General features: G+C 39.6%; 1 protein-coding gene across 1 annotated transcript in view; it reads left to right on the top strand.

The window, feature by feature from the left end:
• The window catches only part of LOC122969702 (oxysterol-binding protein-related protein 10), a 79,992-nt gene that overhangs the window by 30,487 nt on the left and 25,131 nt on the right, over nt 1-24,374 (top strand). The window contains exons 5-7 of the mRNA XM_044335625.1: nt 4,331-4,528; nt 15,311-15,542; nt 20,886-21,016. Of these exons, the coding sequence (XP_044191560.1) occupies nt 4,331-4,528; nt 15,311-15,542; nt 20,886-21,016 (561 nt within the window). The remainder of the gene's footprint in view (nt 1-4,330; nt 4,529-15,310; nt 15,543-20,885; nt 21,017-24,374) is intronic.

Below are 24,374 nucleotides of genomic sequence, written 5' to 3'. Positions count from 1 at the left end.
ATAGTTCTGAGAAAAAAAATGAATCTGAACATTTTCATTGTTTTTTGTTGTCTGCAAGGCCGAGAATCAACTTAGCTGCTTAATTCCGTATTTGATCACATTTTACTGGAGATTAACAACAACCGCTCTGTTGTTAATTTGGTTGAACTAAAAAAAGACATTATCTCATCAAAGCCACAATGATTTTATCTGCAGCACACAAGAAAAATGCAGAGTCTACATTTACAGTTTACAGCGTAATGCATTGTATAACGACATACTGTATTTACAGTGACAGTCTACTGGAGCGCTGTGAAAGAAAGCCTCTCGTTCAATAAAGCAATAACTCCTAAATTAACGAGCAGACATCTCTCTGGCCGGAGCTTTCTATAGATTCTCATGAGGTCACATCGGAGAGTTTGACCTCGTTCATTGCAGCACCACCAATATGTCAGAGGTCTCAGATGGTGGAGTCAGCGAAGCCGGTGTATCCGGTGCCACTTTCCAGCCACAGCTGAGCCCCACAGGTAGTTGGTTAAAGTGGGTAATGTTGTGGTGATGTAGGTACTTTCAAAGGCTAACTTAAGTTGTCCTGGTTTCAGTTTCACATTTGTTTTGCAGTGAAAAGAATGATTAGAAGCCTTGGGGGCAAAACAAGTCTTTCTGAAAGTAAAAAGGGATGAATAGAGTTGTTAAATTAGAGTACTGAGGAGAATATGCATGGAGAGGTGGACACAAATTTGCATATAATGCATAATGCAATTCAATACAACACACAGGGCTGTCGCATGGATTTTAGCAATACTGAGGTCGTACATTCAAATTTCCCCCAGCAGAACTACAGTCACTTACAACTTTTTGACCAGCCTAAAAACAAACTCCATAAAATTAAATATACACATTTTATTTATTCAAAGATTGTTCAACTATATTTTTTGTAATCTCCTCACTTTGGGTCTTAATGTTCTCCACTGTAAGATACTTTATGTAATTCTGGTGAAGAATACAAAATCCCTTCTTTTATTTAAATGTTTGCCCAAAAAACAGTTCATTTTGGAGACATTTAATATAAAACATCCCTGAATCAGCCTTAAAAATGTGTAACTGTAGAATGGAAAGTCCTCTTTGTGTGATTAGTGCCACTTATTTCCAGAAATATCCTTCCTGTGGACATGACCTCCTTATCATGTGACCTCCTGATAGCCCTGACTACACCACAAACAATGGCCTCAAAAATGACCATAAAGTTGAATCAACACTTCTCTGACACAGTCTTGACAAAAAAATATTAAAAGTAACTTCCACATACACTGATATCACATACAAACCTTTTTTTTAAATCTGAAACATTTTGACTTGTCCTAGTAGGAAAAGCACAAGTGTAACTAATAACATTAACGATGGCTCAGTTCTATTCAAGTGTCACAATACCAAGACCCTGAAACATGAGGAAGCCAAGTGGAATTAAGCCTTCATTATTTTTTATTATTTACACCTTTGTTTTTCCTTCTGTGACATATCAAAATGTTTTCTTTGATAACATGCCTATTGATGTTGCAGTTATTATGTCCACCCTCCTGCAAGTGTGTCAGACAGGTGTGGTTTTAAAGCTAGCTGCAGGTGGAGACCTGGTCAGGCTGCAGGCACAGCTGCAGGTTATCAAGCTGATAAGCAGCCTCATAAATAGGCCAGTAACCATGTGCTGTTTTGCTTTCAGGCTACACGCACACAACTCCTGACAGCAAGGGCAAGAAGAGTCAAACAGTGGACTTTAAGTTGGACTGTTAATGTTGTTTAATTTCTGCTTGAATGGGTGCGCTTTATGACCCTTGCCTACTGGTGTGTTTGTTCATACTGGGCTTGAAAATCAAGTTTTGCTGCAGAGGGTATGGTATAAGTTTGAAAATCAGGAAATCCACTGACACTAATTAACACTGACTTCAAGTTTTAACACTCCAATCATGTTTCAGAGGTTCCTCAGGAAAATATTTATATTTAATATTGGCAAAACATTTGTCAGCTGATAATTTTATTCTAAAAGTATCTGTGTAGAGGTATTTAAAAACCCATGTGAAACTCTAGGCCAGTGTTATTACTGAATACCTAATTGTGTGTAATTAGTGCTGTTCCCTATAGTGTAGAAAATGACATATCAGCAGCTGACCGTTGTACCATCTACCCACGCTGCCTCACGCAGGGCCAAATCCGCCCACAGCCGAGTGACAGCAGAGCACCTGTGAAGTAGCAGGCGTTAGGACTTGTTTTTTACCCCCGAGTCGAGTCTGTGAGGGAGTGTGTAGATCGTACACTCATGTGCTCAGTCATACCTAATCAAAATGATTATTAAAATACTTTTTATACACTTCTAGACACGTTTAATTGTCCTTCACATGACATGTATTGACCCATTTCTCATAGATCTTTGGTTTGTTCATATAAGGCCCAATTTAGACACTAAAATCCATATATTTAGTATGTTCCTCATACCTGTGCTTGATACTTCTCCTGCATCTCTGTCCCTCTTTCCATCACCACCACTCCCCTCCCTTTCTTTGTTGAATTTTCTTGGTTGGACGCCTTCTTTCTGCTCCACTTTATTGAAACACTCGGGGATCTGTGCCAGTTATGGAGGACAAAACCTCAGCGTGTCTTTCTGTTCACACTCCCAAACACTCTTCCTTTTCTGCTTACTCACGGCTCGTGGCTTAGCTTTGCACAATACGACAGTGTTCTCTGCTATAAGCTGATTATTTTCTGTTAAAATGATTACACAAGGACCTACCTACTATAACTCTCTCTATTTTGTGTTTGGATGTATCTAATCACAAGGGAGGTGATCTTACGGTCACATTAAGATGATTTCTTGTGCTTTTGCATGCAATTTATCAAAAAAAAAAAAAAAAAAATGCACAAGGGCCCAAAATAAGCAACCATCCTCTATTGCCATCATGTATGGGAATTTTGAATACATTCTGCCAACTACTGGCCGTTTCTTCAATGCCATGTTAGTCACAGGTTTGATTTCCTGGGTTACCGCAAAGCGAAAAAACGTAGGCTATTTGTTTCCCTTTCAGTGAGCAGTGCTCTGGGGTGGAAATTGTTTATTTGATCTATTTTATTTTCACTGCTGCAGTGACCAGACCTCTGTGCTCTTCTGAGGGATAAATCTCTGGTGCCTAGTTTCTGTGCGCTGCTGTAAACTAATGGAGAGTAAAGACAGAAGAGAGAAATACTGGTCTGACATCGCTGCCTGTGTGTGCACAGAGGTCAGCGAACTGAAGAGACAAGAGTCACAGAGGGGAAGCGAAAGAGGCATAAAAATGAAGAATGTGATGTGACTTTAGCTGTGGTGCACAGAGCTGCAAAACAAAACAACAAAGGGGTGACTACCTCTTAATACAGCTCAGTTCAGCTTTACTTTTCAATTCTCAAACTAGTGGTGACATATATACTCTATCAAATTCAACTGCTTGTGTCAGGATGAAAACTATTTTAAAGGAAATACAGGGAAGATTATCGAGTTCTCAAAATTTGTACATCTTGCTTATTATGAAACCAAATCCCTCCATTTTTTTCTTAAAATTCAATTAATTTCCCCATTTAATAGTGATGGAATTAAGGTATTTTAAATGGGTTTTTAATGAGATAATTAATGGATAAATCAGTGGATTTAAATACATCAAAATAATTTAAATGGATTATTTGCACAGTTTAAGATTTTTTTCTATTTAAAATTGACCAAAAACCATGAAAACATACCTCAATTTATACCTTAAAAGGCCTTAATTCTATATTTACACGTTTTACAAACTAGCAGCACAATGATATTTTGAGCTAGAAGTTAATATGCTGATATTTCAGGTAAGGTATAGAGTGTACCACATTCATCTTAGTTCAGTGTGTTGGTAAGCTAACATTTGCTAATTAGCACTGAACACAATGTACAGCCGAGGCTATTAGGGATGTCTTTAGTTTTCCAGTTATTTAGTAATAAAACCAAAGTATAGTATCGGAGAAATTACAATTTTGACCTGATGATGGCACTAGATGAAAGTCAGGGGCTCACTAATTATGTTATTATAAGGTATCCAGAAGGAATCATGGCAATCCATCTAATAGTGGACTGACCAACAGACAGACCTGCCGCTAGCCTGGCTAAATATATTATGTTGCTTATGGACACTTGGCTTTTATCAGAGATGACCCAAGTTCTTCTAAGTTTCTATAATTCAGAAAAAATCTTCCCCTGTCCTCATTGTTTCTCTGTCTTGACATTATCACACTCCTGTCACTTTTAATTTTCCACACGACTCACTCTCTCTCTGTGTGTGTCATCCCCTCCCTCCCCCAGGGCTCCTCATCCTCTGGTCGGACCCGTAGCTTCTCCCTCCTCCCCCACCTAACCCCATCTTCATCCCCGGGTTCCCAGAGGCACCTGGGGCACACGGCCTCACCCAGCAACATCGTAACCATCACCCACCACAAATCTCCGGCTGCAGCTCGGCGGGCCAAGAGTCAGTACCCAGGACGGCTGCTGGAGGTCAAAGAGGTGGGTTTCAAAGGCATGACGATATTTTAACCATTGGCCTTTAGACTCAGAATGCCAGGCAGACTCGTGGGTGTACGTTTTTGATTTGGCAAGACGGCTTTAAAGGATAATTCCATTTTATTACAACTTGGCTCTTATTTTCATAGTTTTGGCTTTCATTCCTGCTTATAATAACATTGTACTCGACAACTGCTAAGCTCTTGGAACATCACTTGCCAGACAAGGCAAGGAACAAGCGGTCAGATGATCAGACACATTGTAAAGAAGTCAGATTATCTAAACCAGCTAAACAACTTTTTTTTGGAGGAAAAACTTAAAGTGAATGCACCTGAAATGTCAGTATGGATCTTCATTGCTCAGGAAGAGCAGTAGGTCAAAGTAGGTCATAGTTGAACCAGGACCTTTGAATGTAAACTGTGTTTCTGACACAGGTGGGGTAATGATTTTATTGTTTGCCTCTGTTTTTCTCATCTAAATAGGCAATAGTTTGGGCTAATTTGGGAGTTTTGGGTGCTTGGGTTTCTCTGTTGGTCTTCTTTTTTAGAGATGTTGTGCTGTCAGTATTCCTCAATCGAAAGGGTCGATGGATGGTCGAATTGCATCTGACAATTTCTGTAACTTTCAGAAACCAGCAATCTGTCGGTCGTCCATTCTTCAATTACTTTCGTCAAATTTCACATGCACAACCAAGTGCAACACTATGAATGTTTTCTTGGAAAGACTGTCCGAAACAAGCAGCAACTGCTATCGTTTGACTGTGAAGCCGATGCGGAAGTACTTCAAAGTGAAACGCCAACAGCTGCTAGATGCTGGCTCTATTTGACTCTTATTCAAAAAGTGCCAACTTCTCTCTAGAAATACTAAGTCAATCATTTTTTTCAACAGGATATAATGGTCTCAATCGCTGGTCATTTTGAAAATTATTGCTCCATTAATAAGATTTGAAGACGTGTAGTAGCTTTGATGTCTGCCATGTGGGTGTTGACTGACAGCTGTGATTGACAGTTCGTTCAGCTGCTGCTCTCCCAGGCTCTTGGACTCTGAGTCGTAATATTGTCGCAATATTTCAGTAAGTTTAAGTTTAATGGATCGTCCTGGCTCCAACTGGAAAAGATGGCGCTGACGATAAGCAGCAACTCTGGGCTTTAAGCCGGCTCCAATGCAAACCAATGGATGACGTCACACTTCGCTACGTCCATCTTTATATACTGTCTGTGGTCAAAAAGTGGTGCCTTTATCCCCATATCCAATCAATTATCATCTTGTCTCTCTCTATGATGGCAGGCCTTTGAGTGTGGCATTGGGAACAGCAATAATCACTTTTGCCTTCAGACGTGGTCAGACGACAAAATACAGGAACTAGTTCGTTTTGAACATACTGACACCTTAAGGTTGAATTTGAGTGAAAAAAGTTGTTGGATTTGAACAGGGAAAAAAACATAGCCATTAATTTAGTTCCTCAAGAAATCTTTGTCCTTTTTGATCATTTGGACCAGACTCTGAAACCTTTTCCACAAAACTATGCTTCATTTTGCATGGCCTTCGTCTTCAGAAGCTTTGGCCTAACTGATCTCAGGTAGGACACTGGTGCAGTGAGTTCAGCAGATATTTATAGCTTCCTGGCAGGCTTGACACTGACTGCAGTGTACTCTGTCTTTTCTGTAAGTTCAGCTTTGTTGGCATTTTTGCTGTATATATCAATACTGATTAACATGGCTGGTGACATAGGGAAGAGCCGGCGTAGTCGTTGAATCGTGGTCCGTGTGGTGAACGTGTGCAGAAATCAACATATGAGATGTAAAAGTGTCAGCGTTTGCCAAGAGGGTAAATTGTGAAGGTGATGAATGAGGGAAATGTGACAGCAAGCTAATCCATATTGAACGTTTTTATGTTTCTGACCTGCTAATCCTTGAATGTAAGGAGTAAAACCTGTACATTTTTAATAGTTTTCTTCTATTTCCATAAGAGTTTAAATTTACAGACCTGCAAGCACATTCTGAGTTAATTAAAAATCCCTCCACTTGAAATTTCCTATCAGCTTGTGACTTAGTTTGAAGTTGAAATCCTCATTAATTCTCTCCGCCTCAGTCACCAGACCTGTCAGTTCTGGTTACCACTTGGTCCTCATCTGCTACATCTCCATACACTCAGTGCAGTCATTCACTATTCTCCGCTTATCTTTCAAAAGAAGATTGTTTTTTCCCCCCTGCCTCCTCTTAATAGCCTGTCTGCACTTGGTTTATAGTGATTAATTGCGAAAGATTAGGCTTGAAGTTGGGTTTGCGAAGTGAAAATGATAAAGACATGATGAAGACATGATTGCATGCCTGCCTGGCAAAGTACTATATGGCCATTACCTGAAGCATTTTTGCTTTCTCCCTTTTAGTTTAGAAATGAAATGTGCTTTTCGGACCGTTGCCAGGCAGCTGTGCATCTGGCCGCTGAATTATGGAGATAAGATGACTTAGCAGTTAGGAAGGAGAAGGAGACATGGACAAGGAGAGACAAGAAGCTTTCTAAATGTAAAATACTTGTGTATGTAAACTGTTGGCACAGAGGAGAGAAATACAAGCTGACAGGGAAGAGGTCAAATCTGCCATCATGGAAAATGTTTAATCTCCAGATGATAGTTTCTGAGTTGTTTCCATTTTGGTCTTTGAGTTTAGGTGTAAGCTGCTCAACTGTGAAAACAAATTGTATATTCCCCTTATTATGACTGTCTGTGGCTCTTTTTAAAGATTTTCTTTTTGGCACTTTAGCCTTTATTGACAGCACAAAGTTGCATGAGAGGCATGCAGAGAAGATACTTGGCCTTCATTAAACTGGTGATGTTGCAATCACATGGTTGGCATAATAACCACCAGGCTGCCAGGAAGCCCCAATATCTATCACTCATTCTGACCAGCAGAATATAGTTCAATAATCTGATTACCAAACAAAATGTAAGATAGGCATTTTCACAAATTATAACAGTTATTGCATGATATTTAAAAAAAACAAAACAGGAACTAATAATTTCATTTACAAATTAATGAATGAATCCAGAAATAAATAGACAAAATTTAAATTAATTTACTTTGTAATGTCAAATAGAGGCAAAAAATTGTTTTGAAAGTAATTTAATCATAATATTGACCGAGGTCAAACTCATGCCTGTATTACACCGTGAAAAACCAATTAATTTAATTACCTCACATAATTTTGTTCATTATTGATTAATGTGTTAAATATTTTTTCATGACTCTGTTAATCATTTAGTCTATAAATAGCAAAAATACAAGTTACCAGAGCTCAAGGTGACATCTTTAAATTGCTTGTTTTATGCAAAAAACTGTCCAAAACCCAAAAAAGTATTCAATTTGCAGTGATATAAAACAGAAAAAAGCAAATCCTCACATTTGAAAAGCTGAAATTGTTTGGCATTTTTGCTCGATAAATAACTTATTGTCTATTGAATAACTATTTCAGCGCTTGTTATCTATATACTTGTTAATTGTTTAGCTGTTTAATGGTGTTGATTCAGGCAATGTTAGCACAGTGTTTTGACCTTGCTGCTCAGCTGAAGGTTGCAGGCAAATGAAAGCAATCTTTCACCTGTAGCTATCAGGCCGAGGCTTCAGAATAACAAAGACGACTCTCATCTTAAACTGGGACAAAGAAGCTTTGTACGAGTCTGCCAAATAGGACGTTCTAGTACACCACAGGCAAAAAAAAAAAGACCCACTTCTTGCCTAAAAACCCTGTCATGTAATTGAAACCTCACAATAGGATTTAAGCACCTTGTACCACTGTGTCCCCTTTCCTATAATTGAAACAGTAGGGGAGTAGACTGCCAAATCGTTAGCTAAACAGTGTATTAAAAACTTGGCATTTACCTCAACATTTCATCTGGTTTCTCTGCTCGTCATTGTGATGACACTCTTGAAGGAGCATCAATATTTCATGCAAGGCTCTTTCTTTCATGCCTTTCTTGTTCATTGAAGACCTGGCTGGCTTCAAGTTGTTAAATTCCCCACTCAGATGCGCCACGCTGTGTGTCTGTCTCATCGCACTAAGAATATCTCGTCTAAATGATTCACTCTGTGACATAAAGAGAGCAACTAGCTACCAGTGTGAGTGAGGAATAATTTCTCACCTCTCAGGAGCAGAGTCTGTCTCCTCAAGTGAACCTGGGACAGTTTGAGTAAATACCGAGCAGATGGTGTGATCATTAAGCAAAACAAACACTCCTTTGGTGCTTGTGTTTTCTCCACAGACGGAGGAAACAAGGCCCTCTGTGATGTGTGATTCATTCTCTGTTTGGCCTTACATTCTTTCGGTGCAAAAGAATCGGGTTGCTGCTTCCTGTGACCTGATTCATGAACTATCTGCCATCATTTAGCTTCTCTCCTCATCTCTCTCCACATCCACTATTGCTTCCTCGCTCAGCCTCCGACCTCCGTCCCTCCCTCCCCTCGTCGTTTGCTGTTCTCTTTCCTTTATTCATAACAGGCCCATAAACTTATCTGACGGCTTTGGCGCATGGCCAGGGGATGTTGAAGTCGACAGTAAAGGAGTCTGCTTGCACTGAGATTTATGCGCCGCTGTACACAGTAGAGACCAAAAACCTGCTGCCTGCTGATTATTGGTGGATTTATGGTCAAACAGCAGCATCAGGGATCTTTCTGTTGTACATCCCATTTATTTTCTGGTCACTATCACTGATAATATTCGTAAACACCACTCTGCTACTTCCCGTAACATACCTCCCCCCTCTTCCATTCTGCCACAGTTGCACACAACTTTGGCTCTCTTTCAAACTGTCATGGAGGGAAAGTGGTCTTTGCACATCAGTGAATCTCGACATGATCCGCCTCCTCAGCTCCGCCCCGTTGATTCACGTCCCACCAGCACTCACTGAACCGTCCTCACACCAGGCAGGAGGCCCACAGATGCAGCACAGAGTTAGAGTTCAATAAATATGTGATTGTTATTGTCTTAATAGGATTAAAGCAGCCACCGCTCACCTGGCTTAAAGGCTCTGCTAGGTGCAGGAGGTGCAAATAACTAGCTGTACAAATAACTTCTGCACATCCAGAGTCTGCACAGTCTATTTAATACATTTCCAGTCTTTTAGTTACAGACTTCTTCTTGACTTTTTTTTACTTAAAACTCAGTTTGTATTTCAGGATGTGCAGAATGCAAAAATATTTTAAAAAATTCACAAAAGGAGAGATTCATATTGACCTCTGATGTGACAGAGAACCACAAGCGTATGTCAGGTTTACCAGGTGTTCAGACCTAAATCAGCACTGCTTTAAAAACCCTCAAGGGACTGCGTTGGTAGGGGGCTTGTTGCGTCGTGGCCAGTTTGAGTAACACCACAAGTTTGACTGCTTATCAGACGACAAAACATGCAGCAGTTTTACAACTCTGGGAAGGCAACAATGACTTAATCCTCCAAGTTGGCAAATGCTAGGTAAACGATAGGCTGTGACAGGTACAACTTTTTAGCTGGATGAGGACGTCCCTGTATTTATTTGCCGGACCCCTCTGTGTCAGAACCCGGCTGTGAAAATGCAGCAGACTCATTGAAATGAATGAGGGATTTATTTATTTTTTCCATGCAATGAGTTCACTTACTGTTGAAGTAATGCTGTGTTTATATCATACACGACGGGTATTAGAGATTTGAAAGTTTTCCATTTTTATGACTTGTGAGCTTTCACATCATCTGACAACTCAAAATGGTTGAACAGCAGACTGTGGCTGATGTGAGGCGACCATGTTTGTTTGGTTTTAAGGTACTTCTGTATTGTTTAGCACCAGGTTTTATATATGAGAGCTTGTGGAAATATTTCCAAGTCATAAGTATGACTTGAATGTTGGCACTATTTACAAGCGGGATTCTTATCACAGTAACTCCCGGATTAGATGAATGCAGCATTACTGTACTTTACAAAAACGTTTTTGTAATCAGAACATACTATGATTTGGTAGTTTAGTATCACATGTTTATGTTTTGTATGTATTCATGATGTGCCATATATAAAACACATCTTTCACAAAATACACTATAAATGTACATTTAAACATAATTTTTTACTTTTTTTATGTAGGAGTAACCTCAAGACATGATTTATAAAACATTTTATCAAGAAAAGAAAATTTGGTCTGGAATCTTCTTTTCTTTGAAGTCTAGTGTAGACTAAACATCTTCAGATTCTACTACTGCAATAATAGCAGCACTAACTCCTCTGAAAGGCAGCATTAAAATGACAACATATGGATGAGCTCTTAGTCTTATGTTCAAAGTACAGAGCATTGTCATGCTGTCACCTTTTATCCATCTGTCCATCCATGCATGCATTTGTCTGTCTGTTGAATGTGTGACGGTGGGAGTCAGACCACATAACCGTCTCTCCTCAGCCAACACGTCACAGCCGACTGATGTGAACTCATCAAACGCCTCGACTCTCGGTGCAGCAGCACCACTGGGCAGTTACACTGCCGCGGCAGAGCTGGATCACTGGGGTTAGGCTATTTCTGGAAGCAGCACTGGTCCTGTTGGCTCCAGAGAGCTCTGTGTGTATGTGTATGATTGTGGTGGTGGGGAGCTGCCATTACTGTAAGCTCACTGATTTATAGCCTTGTAGCAGCAGTCTGCTGCTTTTTTATGTTCATGTCTAACCATATAACTTGCTTAGAAACCAAATATTTATGTACATACAACATGTAACTATAGAAATATTCATATAAATAGGAAATGGTATATTTATTATTGTCTGTATTGTTGCACTTCTGAGATATTTTGTGTTTAAATTTACAGTATGAAAGAAAAGAAAAATTTTGTAGCAAGAAAAGAAATTTGCATTTTATATAAATGTGTGTTTGAGTATGCACTCACATACACATGTGTCTAAGTATGTGTGTCTGTTTTTGAATGATACTTGAAGGTGGCTCTGGTACCTTGAAGGTGACTCATGTTGCCCACTTGAGGCTAGGTTGTATTTATTTTAGCCTGATGACAGTTTACAATAAGGACCCTTCAAAAGTCTGTAGAGTGTGTGTGTGTGTGTGTGAGAGAGATTGTGTGTGTGTGTGTGTGTCCTTATGTCCTTATTCAGTCAGCCATTACTGAGATATGATACCTTATGTCATTGTTGGCTTTTACTTTTTCTCCTGTATCTATTCACCTATAGATATATATTTATAATCACCACATTTTTCATGTTTGTATAAAAATGTCATGTTTTATATTGAAAAAAAGGTGGCTGCATTTTTCTGAACTCCATGAAACCTGATGGCTGTGTTATTTTCGAGCATTCTGCATGTTATGGGTTTTTTTGAGTTATTTAAGGTTGCATAGCAACACTTTTGCTCGCCAACTTAGATTGTCATCCGCTAAAAGCACCTTTAGTTGAAAGGGACCCCAAGGCAGCTCTGATTTCTGGTGTTATTAGTGAAGAAAGAATTTATACATTGCATTTATACTTCTTGCCAATGTCTACTTTTGTGTCTGCATTTTCACATCGAATCATATGTAGATGAAAGTTGTAGATATTTATGACATAACCTCAATATCTATGTGACTATATGTACTTATAAAAGGATACTCCCACCAAAGTGCATTTCAGTATTAAACAATCATCCTGTAGATTTGGCAGGCAATTGTTAAATTTGCCTTCATACAAAGCTGAGACTGGTGTGATTGGACTTGCGGCACATGCTATGAATTGGAACCAGAACAGTGACTTTTCTGGCCTATTGTATTGGCCAGTATGTTATGAATCCACCTATAATTTTGTCATCCTGTTTGTCTAAGCTGTATTTCTGTAATTTTGCTTTCTTGGTCTGTTCTGTATACACATCTGTTGCATGTCTGTCCGTCCTGGAAGAAGGATCCCTTCCTCTGTTGCTCCTCCTGAGGTTTCTTTATTTTTCCTCATGAAAGGCATTTTTTAGTGAGTTTTTCCTTATTCAAATTGATGATCTTAGGATAGAGGATGTTATATTGCTACACAGATTGTAAAGCCCCCTGAGGCAAATTTGTGATATTGGGCTATATTGACTAGCTCATTGCAGACATATCAGCATCTGTGTTTATGTTGACTAGTAAGTAACCAGAAATTGCTGTGCAGAAATAAGAGAAAGAAAAGTTACTGTATGTTTGAGGTAGTTTTGAAACAGTGATGCCATTATGCTAGAGAACACTGACAAGTATCTTTTATCTGTCAAGTATCCTATGTATTTGGTCTCAAATCTCATCTTTATGGTATTTTTTAAAACTCTCGGATATCCATATTGGTCTCAAAAATGCAATATCAGTCAGACTATACTACGAATTTTATGTGTGACCAGTTTTCATGATGGGGAAGGTGTCAAAACATCAGTAGAAACTGATGAAGTCGTTTCTGCAGCATAATCCACTTCTCTGCTATCCAACCATATTCTCACTATATTCAAGTCACATTTTCAACAAAAGTGGCTGCAAAACAGCTTTTCTCTCATTCCTTACTCAAAACTCCCTCAATCTTACAGTTTTGTGCATTGATATGCATGTTGGAGCACTCTTTGCTTTCACTTTAGTAAACCACAATACTGAATTTGCAAAATACATATTCTCAAGATTCTGACCGAACCAGATTTATCACTTAAACATGAGGATTGTGAACTGTGATATCTTGATATAAGAATTTTGTCACAGTATAATATAGAAATGTAATAAATTATAATATAATAATATCCAGCTTTATATGAACATATAAAGTACAGTGAAATCATGTCCTTCCTTCATTGGTCACAAATATTGGTCTCAAGGATTTTATCTATAAAAAAAAAATGTGAAATGAAACAGCAAGTTCTGATTATTTGAAGGACACTTGTGAAAAAGATAGAGTATCAGCATGCTGAACACTGAGAATCTATTAATAACAGCAACTGGAAACAAAAATTTGAGCTGTGTCTGCCTGAGGACTCCAACATCCGACCCAAGTAAATAGCTGAATAATTGGACAAGCTCTTTGCTGCTTTACGTGAAAGTCTATGCCACATATAACACCAGCTCAACAGCTTTCAGTGACTCCAAAATACTTCTGTGTACCGATGCAGGGAGACAGATGTGTTTTTGAAGTGCGTGCGGAGGACGAGTGGTGGTGAAGCCATACAATATTAATGAATAAAACATTTCCAGGCTGATAAACAACCCAGATTCATTAGCCCCAAGAGAACCTTATTACCCGCTAGCGAGAACCAACTTTGTCTTCTTCCTTTTGTGATACATTTAGACTCTGATAGGTGAGTCATACAGAAATAATTTTCACAGTAAGAAATGTTCTGTCTGTCGGAGCATAGGGGAGAACTTGTCTTGTTTGAAAAGTTTTTGCAGCTGTTTTTTTTTTTTTTTTTGGCACTCCATTCTTGGAGCAGATGGTTGTGTAGCTCAGTTGCTGAGGTGACGCCACTAGAATTAAATGTTATTACTTCCTACACATTGGTTAAACAGTATAACAGTTAAACAGTATATTTTTGTGTGTATCTATGTTCATACAACCTCTCTATTCTGTCCTCTCATATGACTGATTCAAAATTATACGCTAACATGAAAAGATCAGTTATTGAAAATGAATCCTAATTTTCCGCTTAGTGTTTTAATGAGTCTCAACTTTTTAAGGAATTTGATGACACATCCCATCCCAATGAAACACCAGGCTCACTTCTAATTAGGTCTGCAATTAATGAGTCAGAAGTGGAAAAATGGAAATGGAAAGATGACGCTAACATTATTTGAATTTTTTACAAAACCCATAATGTCTAAGTTTGTCTCTAAATACTTTACAGTATAACTTCCCTGCCCTGTTTGATCCTAAAAAACAGGTCACAAATATAGTTTCACTTTTAAAACAGCTGGGCACTGTAGTAACGAAATGTTACTCAAACCAGAGTTAGTAATATATTTGTGGGGGATTATTTTCAGTTGCAGAATGAATACATATTTGGTGCTCTAGTGAGTATTTTACAGCAGCAGAATGGTTTATGTGGGATGGACTCAAAATAAATTAATGTGCCTAATGTCACCCAGTGCAACAGTGTGGCTCATTAATGTGTTTTTAATAGTTTTTTGACAACAGCGGAGGTCTACAGCACATAGAAAAAAGCTAGCTCAGGCTTTGGATACACAGGCAATACTTGTTAGTAGGATCAATTCATTGTTGGGTTTGATTTATTTTATGGGATACAGCCATGCTAGCACCTCCGCACACATTGATGCATTAAGCTAAACACTAAAGTGAACACAGTGAGAATGCTAACATAATGTTTAGCAGGTATAATGTTTACTACACATTTTAGTTTAGCATGTGAGTAATTGCTAGCACAAAATGATGGAAATGCCATCAGTTTTGCAGGTATTGGGTCATAAACCAGTTTACTCACTCATTGATTACTCAGCCATCTGGCGCTGTGCCATACAAAAATAATCAGTAGCAAACGGGGCGTTTCTAATGAACATTTAAGTCACAACAGTTCCTCAAACTAGGATGGTTTTTAATGTTGCATTGCGGCTTAAAAGTTTATCTGGCAAGGCTGGCTAAGAGATCCAGTTACAGGGCTCATAGCCTCAGCTTATGTACATCCACATCCAAGCCTCCATTTGAGTAATTGATACCATATTATGTGAAAAAAATCTGATCTATGCCTTCACATCAGTGGCTCACTGGTAATTTGAATCATGACCCCTGGCTGTTAATATATTTTAACAGCTGACTATGTATTTTAATGCCTTACATCACTGTTCTCTGCCAGGTGATGTCCCAAGCAGAAGGCCAACAAAAGAACCTTGTCCAGTCCATTGACTCACTACCTACCAAAGGCCCCCTCTCCTGTCTGGACCAGGACCTGCTGCTGCTCAAAGCCACATCGGCCGCCACCCTCAGCTGTCTGGGAGAGTGCCTGACCATCCTCCAACAGACCCAGAGCCACAGCCAGGCACCACCTCAGTCCCAGGCCTCCCAGCGCAATCACGGAGCCCCCTCCGGTGAGTTCGCCCTGGGCCCCGTTCCAGTCCTGCTACTGGAGCCCCCGACCCCCCCATCTCCCCCACCCCCCTTGTCCTTCCAGTACCCTCTTCCAGAGCCCAGCATCAGCGGCAAGGGCCAGCTGGGGCAGCTGGACTGTGGCTCTTGTCCCTGCCTGATGGGTACCATGAACTTCAATGTGTGTAGTAAATGTTGTTGAATGTTGTATTTAGTGCTTTTGTGTGTTAAATTGTTTTATTTTGTTCCATTTATGTTTTTGTTTTGTAGCAATTAGTTGTTTGTTCTGTGTTGTGGTTATTGATACAGATTTTCCATTCATTTCTGTGTTGTGTTCAATGTCATCAGTTGCGTTGAAATGCCAGTAGTTCCTCAAAATCGTAGTGCCAAGTGTAAGCATGAATGTGAAGTGTGTATGAATATGATTTAATCGTCAATATTGTTTACAAAATTCTTGAAAGCATTTCAGACTATGTCCCTACATGCATGCCAGAGAAAAAAAATCAGGGTTTATGTGTGAATGAGTAAACCTAAATATAAAGGCTAATACTATGCACTTCTAAATCTCCTCAAAGGATTAAGTCTTTGCCAAAGGAATCCACACTGGTGCCTAAAAATGTCAGACCTCTGCCATGTTTAACCCTCTTTGTGCCAGATCATTATGGATCCAATAAAGTTTTTTCGATTTAAACCTTCTGCAGCCTGAGGGTGGTTCTATGGGCATAACACAAAGGATTAGGATTAAGGAACAATTCCTAAAGGTGGAAGGTAGACTCCAAATACAGGACAAGTGTCGACTTGAGTTAACATACCCTTAAATTCATCAAATACTCTGGAACAATTCTAATTTCCCTAGTCTTGAGAAAATATGTAGTCCTTTTACACTCTCTAAATTACTGTAGAACAACAGCACAGTTAAAGTTTCTTCAGCGGGGAGGTGTAGATTTGATTTAAAAGAATACTCCTCTGAAAATTGACATTATAATCAGTGTCTGAAGGCTTGAAAGGTGTATAGTTTGTAGCTGCTGTAGTTTAGATTGGATTCACAGCCGTTACAATGGATCCCAATGGCAACTCAGAGGTCAAGACAAAAAAATATGTGCCAAAACTGTCCATAGAAAGTTCTCAAACGTCTACAGCAATTCCCTTCTCTGCTGTTCATCTGTTCCAAACAGTGCCAGTCCTTTGCTAATTGAGCTACTTCTGTTTCACATTATTGCCTCCATATAGTTTCCAAGCTTTACCGGATGCAGTGGAGAAGTTGCTGCAGAGGTTTTGTGGGAAGTTTCTATGGATGATTTGGATTCATAAAGGTTAAGACCAAAACAATGAGATCACAGATGCAAGCAGTCGAAATTAATTTCCTTTGCAGGGCAATTTGGAGTAGAACCACTGCTCCTTTACTTGGAAGAAGTGAGTTGAGGTGGTTTGGGATCTGATTTGGATACCTCCTTGGATGCCGTCATGTGGAGGTATTCCATACATCTCCAACTCTAAGGAGAGCCTGGGCAGACCCAGAAAATGCTGGAGGAATTATACCGTGTATTCCATATGGCTTGGGAACATCTCGCAATCGCTAGTGAGAAACACGTATGGGCTTTCTTGCTTAGGTTGCTGCCACTGCGACCTGAACCCAGATAAGTGGCGGAAAATGGAAGGATGGATGGTTTTGATGCATGTTTTCGTCGTGGCATTTGGGTTACCATTGAAATCTATTGTAACTGCTGTGAGTCCAAACTTTCATAAGCTGTCGTCCTCTTAAGGAGCAAGCTACAAAATCTCATCTTTTAAGCCCTACCGGTGTATGCTTACAGTGGAGTATTCTTTAAACCACCTCCATCTATGACTTTGGGAAGGTCTTTTGAGTCTGGGTTTGGATGGGTGCCGGATTCCAGCCAATCTGTCGGCCTTGACAGTTTATTGGTCTTCTCTTTGCGCCAACAGTCACCCTGCCCTGTACCTGTTCTTCAGACAGGGGGTGGTGTGGAGTGGGACCACCGGGCCGCAAGTACAAAACTCTTTCCTTCCGCTGTTTGGCTGATAAGTCCTATGGGGGTCCAGCTGCTCCCTGCTTCCGGCATGTACCCCCCACACCTCAGTGAGGAGATTTTTGTTAGGATACTCAGTTTTGCCGAGTGATGAGTAGTGTGGCTCATCGGCATTGGCAGCATCCAGATTTGATGCAGCTGATAAAGGGAGTGGCTGGCTGGTCGGTTGGTTGGTTTAATGGTTTAATTACGTCCATACAGGAAAGCTTTGCCACTGCATGGGAAAATTAAGTCTTTGGTAGTGAGCCGAGCATGAGGTTGGACTGAGTTTGGCTGGCACGTTGGTCCCTCCGGGCTCCTTGTTACTACAAAACCAGCACCGCTTGGTTGAGTCAGCTCTAGTAATGGCAAAGAATGTCAAAGGAAGTTAAAGGATCTTTGTAAACTCCCACCAAAGAAACCTGCCAGTCACAAACCAGACAACATATTATCAGCTGATGTCATGGAGGAACTTTGCTGCTCGCTCTAGCTCTTTTTGGATCCCCCTCTCTCCCTCTGTCACCTCCATAAAGAGCTTGAAGCCCAACCCTCTGTCTCTTTCCTCCACTTACCCAGAATATTTTCCTTTAAGGAATGAAAATCCATAAAGGAAATTAATTTACTTTGCCACCAGCAAACAAGTCCCCTTACAGTTAAACATGAAGAATTTAAAGAAGTAGTACCTTGATTCACAAAAATGGAGATGAGAGGTGAATGACACTTCTTATTTAAGAGAAAATAAAAAGAACAGCAGACACATGAGGGGTAAGCGTTGGATGTGAAAACATCATACAATCTGAAACAATGTCACAGCCCAGAAATGGAAGGCAATGGAAAACCATTGGAAACATCTATTGCATGAATGTTTGTCTCTCCACTGTTTGATCTGCGCCAGCCTTTTGATTCACTTGCATGCCTCTATCCAATGGCCCACATACCCCCCTTCTCACTGAGAGTTTCTACTTCTGGTGCTTCATTGTGACATCTCAAAGAGAAAGTCTCAAAGAAGATGTATCTGTTATTTTGGATTTTTAAGAAGCTGAATGTTTTGCAAAGCAAGCTACCTGCTTATAAGAAATTCTTATTATTACCACAAACACTATTTGCAGTGATCCCCCCCCCCCCCACACACACAGGAAACCACTGATTTTAAAATGTCTCAAGTATAACCTTTTCAAAAACAGCTCAAAAATTCAATTTTCACAGTATTAACTCACTCACACATACTGTACTTGTGCCTTCAGGCTGAGCCACCCCCGCTCATTTCTCCACTGTACAAGAGTCCAGTATCACCAGAGGAGGTTCACTTACACTGTTCACGTTCCTGTTAGTCAAACTGTCAGTTGACCAAAGCAGAGACCTGGCCTGAGGGCTATTTCAGTGCATTTTATTGAGACAGACTAGCCTCAGGCTCACCAGCATGCCGACCTGTGTCAGCACAGCTTGCTTTTCGCTAATGGATATCAACAATCGGCCTCTTGGTGCATTAGACCTTTAACCCAATTTGGGAGCTGGGATTGGAGATGAGAAGGGCCTTTGGTACCACTCCATTAGCAGTACTTTGAAATGTGATCTATTACTGTGATGTATTTTAGAAGCTTTTAAAAAAAGAAACTTGCTTCTTGGTTTTAGGTTTATTCATATGAATTGCAAATCACATTATCTTAATGCAAGCATTTGTGATGAGTCTGCTCATACTGGAGGAAATATCAGAAACATCTGACAGTACAATAGCCCTGCATTAAATACAGATTTAATGAAGTGTGAAGGTCAGAGGTGGGGACTGAATTTGATGTCTGTTTTTGAAGCTGTAGTTTGTAGTGTTGTTAAGCAGATGTCTAGTGAGGAGCCTTTAGTCAATGTTGTAACCATTGTTCCTCTAAGGTAATCTGTTTTCCTATGTTTAGCATGAGTCATCATGATTTTGGAGACTTTTCATCATGCTACATTACATAATTTTCTCATGGACTTGCAATTTAGCCTGAAACTATTTAAAAATGAGTGATTGCTAGATGTAGAGCGATGTGGTATTCCACTGTAGAGCTGCAATGCTTAGTTGATTAGTCAATTGACTAACACTTCTTAAATGCAAACATTGGTTTCTTTAGTCTTCTATGATAATAAACTGAATCGACATTTGAGGTTGCATCACGGCTTTTGGGAAACAGTGGTTGAAATTTTTCACCATTTTCTGACATTTCGTAGGCCAAATGACTAACCGAGCAATCGAAAATGTAATAAACAGATTAATTGATAAAAATAATAGTTAGTTGTGGCCCTATTCCACTGTCATGCTTGGCATCAGAAAAAACTCTAAATGGCTAATTTTGCTCAGAAACATTAGTTTGGACAGCAAAATTTTGTAAAACAATAACACAAAATGTTCATATCTTCACAATACAACATTGATAATATTGAATTATTAGCCAGGCTTAGTTTGATGTCTCTTAAGCCTCCACATCCTGCTTATTTGTATGCTACATTATAGTGTAAGACTCAACTCTTGTAGCTGCCTTTTGATTTACAGTAGCAGTAGTCATAAGTGCAATATTGTTAAATATGGAATGTAGAAAAGTCTCAAAAATCATAATGATGATGTATTCACAGTAAAACAGCACTAGCAAAGAGAAACAGCTGTTCATTGCTGTACCTCACAACACTGACTCACTGAAAGGCATACAAAGGGATTTTTCCTTAAAAGCACTGCAAAATACAACCTCCAGAATGAGTTGAATCAACACCTCTGGCAGTCCAGAGAGGCTCAATTCTTTCAGATTGTGTATTGATTTTTAAATGCCCGAACAACTACAGCAACTGACATACAATTGTTTGAAGGCTGTGTCATGATATGCGGTCGTACAAGGTTTAGATTTGTTCTATATCTGTGAAAGATTTTATTGTTTGTGGCTCAGAGTCTACATGAATCATCCTTCTAGTCATTTCTGTTTGTTTGACCTGAGTTGAGTCATTGCATTGCAACAGGCCAGGATATCACACAGAACAAATATTAAATTCAAACAGACACACAAGCGCACACACACACACGCGTGCAATTTCCTGGTGTCTAGTCTCTTGTCAATCACACACCCTCATTTCAGTTTGAGACCTAATATTAAATGTCAGAAATAAATCGAGTTTTCTCCCGCATCCCTCTTTGATTCTTCTTGTTAGTTTCATCCCTAACAAAAATCAAGCACATTAATACACACAAATCAACAAATCTACATCATATAGTTTTAAATCCCCATTATTTCCTCCTCCACTCTTGTTCACTAGAAGCCGGCACATGGCTCTGACAGTGCCCTTGTCGTTTTTCAGATGGTGTTCCTGTGTGGACTGTACCAAAGTCGCCCTCAGGGGAGCAGTTGAAGAACGGAGGTCTGACTCCTCTGCGATCAGCCGAGCCTTCCCCGGCCCTCAGGAAAAGGAGTCTGTCCCATGGTGCTGAGGTGAGACACGTTATGTCATTTTCTCAATTATCACCTTTGTCGTGTGACTAGCTCTTTTGTGCTTTCCCCCTGATGTCTTGGTGTGTTAGAGATCTGAGTTTACAGACATGAGGAGTCTCAGATGTGGGTCTGAGGCAACTGCAGGGCTGCACAATTAATCTAGAAGATGTAGACTTCAATGTGTTTGAAAGGTTACCGTACAGATTGTTGTCTGTTAAAGAAAATCATACTAATCACACATAGAAATTCCTTCTTCTTTCCTAATCTCAGCCTTGTTAAAAGGCTTTAGCCCAACATACAACCTTTATTTTACTGGTAACCATTTTCCAAAGAACATTTTTAGATAGATTTTTATATTTTTTGGTTGCTGTAAGTTGATTTTCTTGCTGTAGTTAAGTGAAATAAAAGTGGAGGATTCCTTGCAAGATACAAAGTGTTATGAAAAATCTGAAAGAAATTGCCACTTCTAAGACTTCCTCTGTGTGCCAGCAGGCTCAAACAAATCAGTGTTAGTGACGTTATTGTCTTGCCTTTGCCCTTGTTGCTCAGCAAGGGAAGCACTCAGCTTCTGAAAGTTTTAACAGAGTTGCTGTCAAATAAGTGGGTCACACAGTTATAGAGCTGGAACTGAGCAGATCCCAGGAGGAGGCTTCATGAATTTTCTGTCTGCCTGCTGCAGAGATGGGCTGTCTAACTGTCTGGACCACCCTGTATCAATGACAGGAAATAGAGACCAGGTGACAGTGACGTAAATGTGCGTCAGTTGGGCGGAGAGTGAGAGGCGGTGGGGGGGTGAGATATTGGTTACTTGCTTTCTGTCCCAAATGGAAAGCAGACATCTTAATAATAAATTTAGCTGATCATCAACTTAAAAGGACTAAATCCACCCTAAAAGAAACATTTTTTGTTTTTATTCCCTTTGTAGCATTGCTGTATAAATAAAACTTTCTGCAATATTATCATAAAAGACATAATGCTGTTAAAAAGAGGCTAATCTTTCCTCATCTTGCGTTTTTCTTTTTGGTATTTTTTCTCATTACCATGGATACCCTGGAAATATAAATGATCTGCTTACATCAAAGTACTAAGACTGCAGCTACAGTGGATTTTGCTCTCATAGATGAAAATCTTTGGACTATATAAAAAAAAATCAGCTGTGGATGTCAAGTTTTATTTCCAGTCTGTCAGAATCAAACAGCAAGGAGTCTTTCTACAGCAGACTTAATCATTTTAGGATAAACCGGAACACAGATGTGCAAATTAATCTCCTGACATTATTTTCCACCATGTATGACCACAATGCCCTGTAAAAACAGCAAATTGTAAATGTTGAGAATCATAACCTATAGTTGAAGTATGCCAGGCAGTTGAGAGAAGGATGGATCCTAAACAGAGTAAACTGTAACACTCCCCAATTATGTCTAGTATCTATGGGTGGATTTTAGGGATGTTTTACCAGGAGAAGTAAAGATGATTTTTGTTTTTACACATAGCAATTTTCTCCTCATTATGCATGTCACCGTCACAGCTTTTAAGTGAACTAAAGACCCTTCTAATGAAAGTTGAAGACAGCAGTTGGCCTTTGAAGATTTGACTAGACTAGAAGTAAGGGTGAAACTGTTGAAGGATTGGATAAAATGCAACTAATTCTCACAAAGTCTCTACTGTACATAAAGGTACCTGACTTTTTTAAGACTTGAAAAAAGTGAACCTATGCTTTAAGTCCCTGTAGGAAATACATGCTACTGCTCTACGTGTACGTGTGTTTGCGATATCAATAGGTACAATTACCCTGTGTTAACGTGTATACAGGTGGGAGCAACCACCTTTCCTCATGATTTAGGGGGGGAGGCTAGTCTAATAGTCTTAATGAGATGATATCCGAAGTTTTTCTGTTGTGATGGACTTGTAATTTCACATTAGTTTTGTTATATTCCTTTTTTTAAAAAATGCTTGTGTTGTAGAGTTTTTTTTCCGAGTCATTGTCATTGATATTGACATCTAAAACCGAAAGTTAACTTGTATTTAGAATAATTCATTATGTTGGTGTTGAGCAAGACATCACTGAAAAACAATAGTTAGATGATTCAAAAAGAGGGAGTTTATGTTTCTCTGTGTGCAACAGAGCAACTACAGTTTTTTGGGCTGTTAAACTCCACAAATGCTCTGCTGAATGTACCCTTATGTAACTCCCCCACACTAAATGGATGCTTCTAAATGTCTATAGGTATAAAGTCATTTGATATGTACCTCTACGTAACCATGGAAATGCATTTACATGACCAGCATATAACCACAACGTATGCAACATGGATGTATTAAGGAGAACTGAAAACAGTTTTCAAAGATGGCCCCCCTTGTTTCCTATGAAAGTTGCTCAGTGGCGCATGAAGCCAAAAAAATCTGCTGTGTGTCCGCTGTGTTTTCATGTTTTTGGGCCCATACAGTGTGCACTAGAGTCCTTCTCTTGTCCGTGTAACCTGACCTCTGGCGTTACACACTATGTAGCCATGAGGCCACACCCCCTACAGTCGTTGCCCTGTGCAGTTCTCTGTTGCATTTTTTAAATATGCTGGGAGGGAGGGAGCTAGCAAAATTGTAATGGTAAAGTTACCATAGATCATATATAAAGATGGATGACATGCCACCAATTCCTGACGCTATGCAACCAAAGTTTGCACAGTAGAGTCAGGGGAGCTGGGCGATAGCCCCCAGTGGTCCTCCCCTTCACTTGACTGACAGCTGTCTGTCACTGTGTGAACCCAGGAGCCACTATTGAAAGATGAACCTGCCAGAGGCAATTCATAAACTAGCTAGCTGCAGCCTTAGCCACTTTTACATTAAAGTAACAACACTTAAGCGTCTTCCTTTAAGAAGCTGCTCCGGTCACTCGGCTCTTCTGCCGCATCTGATGGAGTTTTGAGAGCAGCTGTCAATCACAGCTATTAATCATGACCACTTTAATGTCCTCAAATACCTAATCAAAAACAAATAAATCAGAAAAATGAGCACTTGAGCATACATGAACATGCATCACTGTGAGAACTACCTAATGTGACAGAAACCGTCTTTGGGTAAAATGGTTGACAACATGGAGGTAGCGAGGTTTATGACCTATACTGCAACCAGCCACCAGGGGGCGACTGAGCTATTTTCACTTCACCTCTAGGGGAGATGTCATGTCATCCATCTTTATATACAGTCTGCTGTTGTTACCCTTTAATAATGTTGTATCAGCAACACAGTTAAACTGTAACTGCTATGGTATTTAGCCAGTAGGGGTTGCTATAGTAACTGTGGTTCAACTGAAAACCAACTACTGGTGTCTGAACAGCAACAGCAGCACAAAAGTTGTTAA

The sequence above is a fragment of the Thunnus albacares genome, chromosome 19 (assembly GCF_914725855.1).
Source record: "Thunnus albacares chromosome 19, fThuAlb1.1, whole genome shotgun sequence".
In the NCBI taxonomy this organism is placed as follows: domain Eukaryota; kingdom Metazoa; phylum Chordata; class Actinopteri; order Scombriformes; family Scombridae; genus Thunnus; species Thunnus albacares.
Note: the sequence above shows the minus strand (reverse complement) of the source record. Positions and strands in the feature narration are given on the sequence as shown.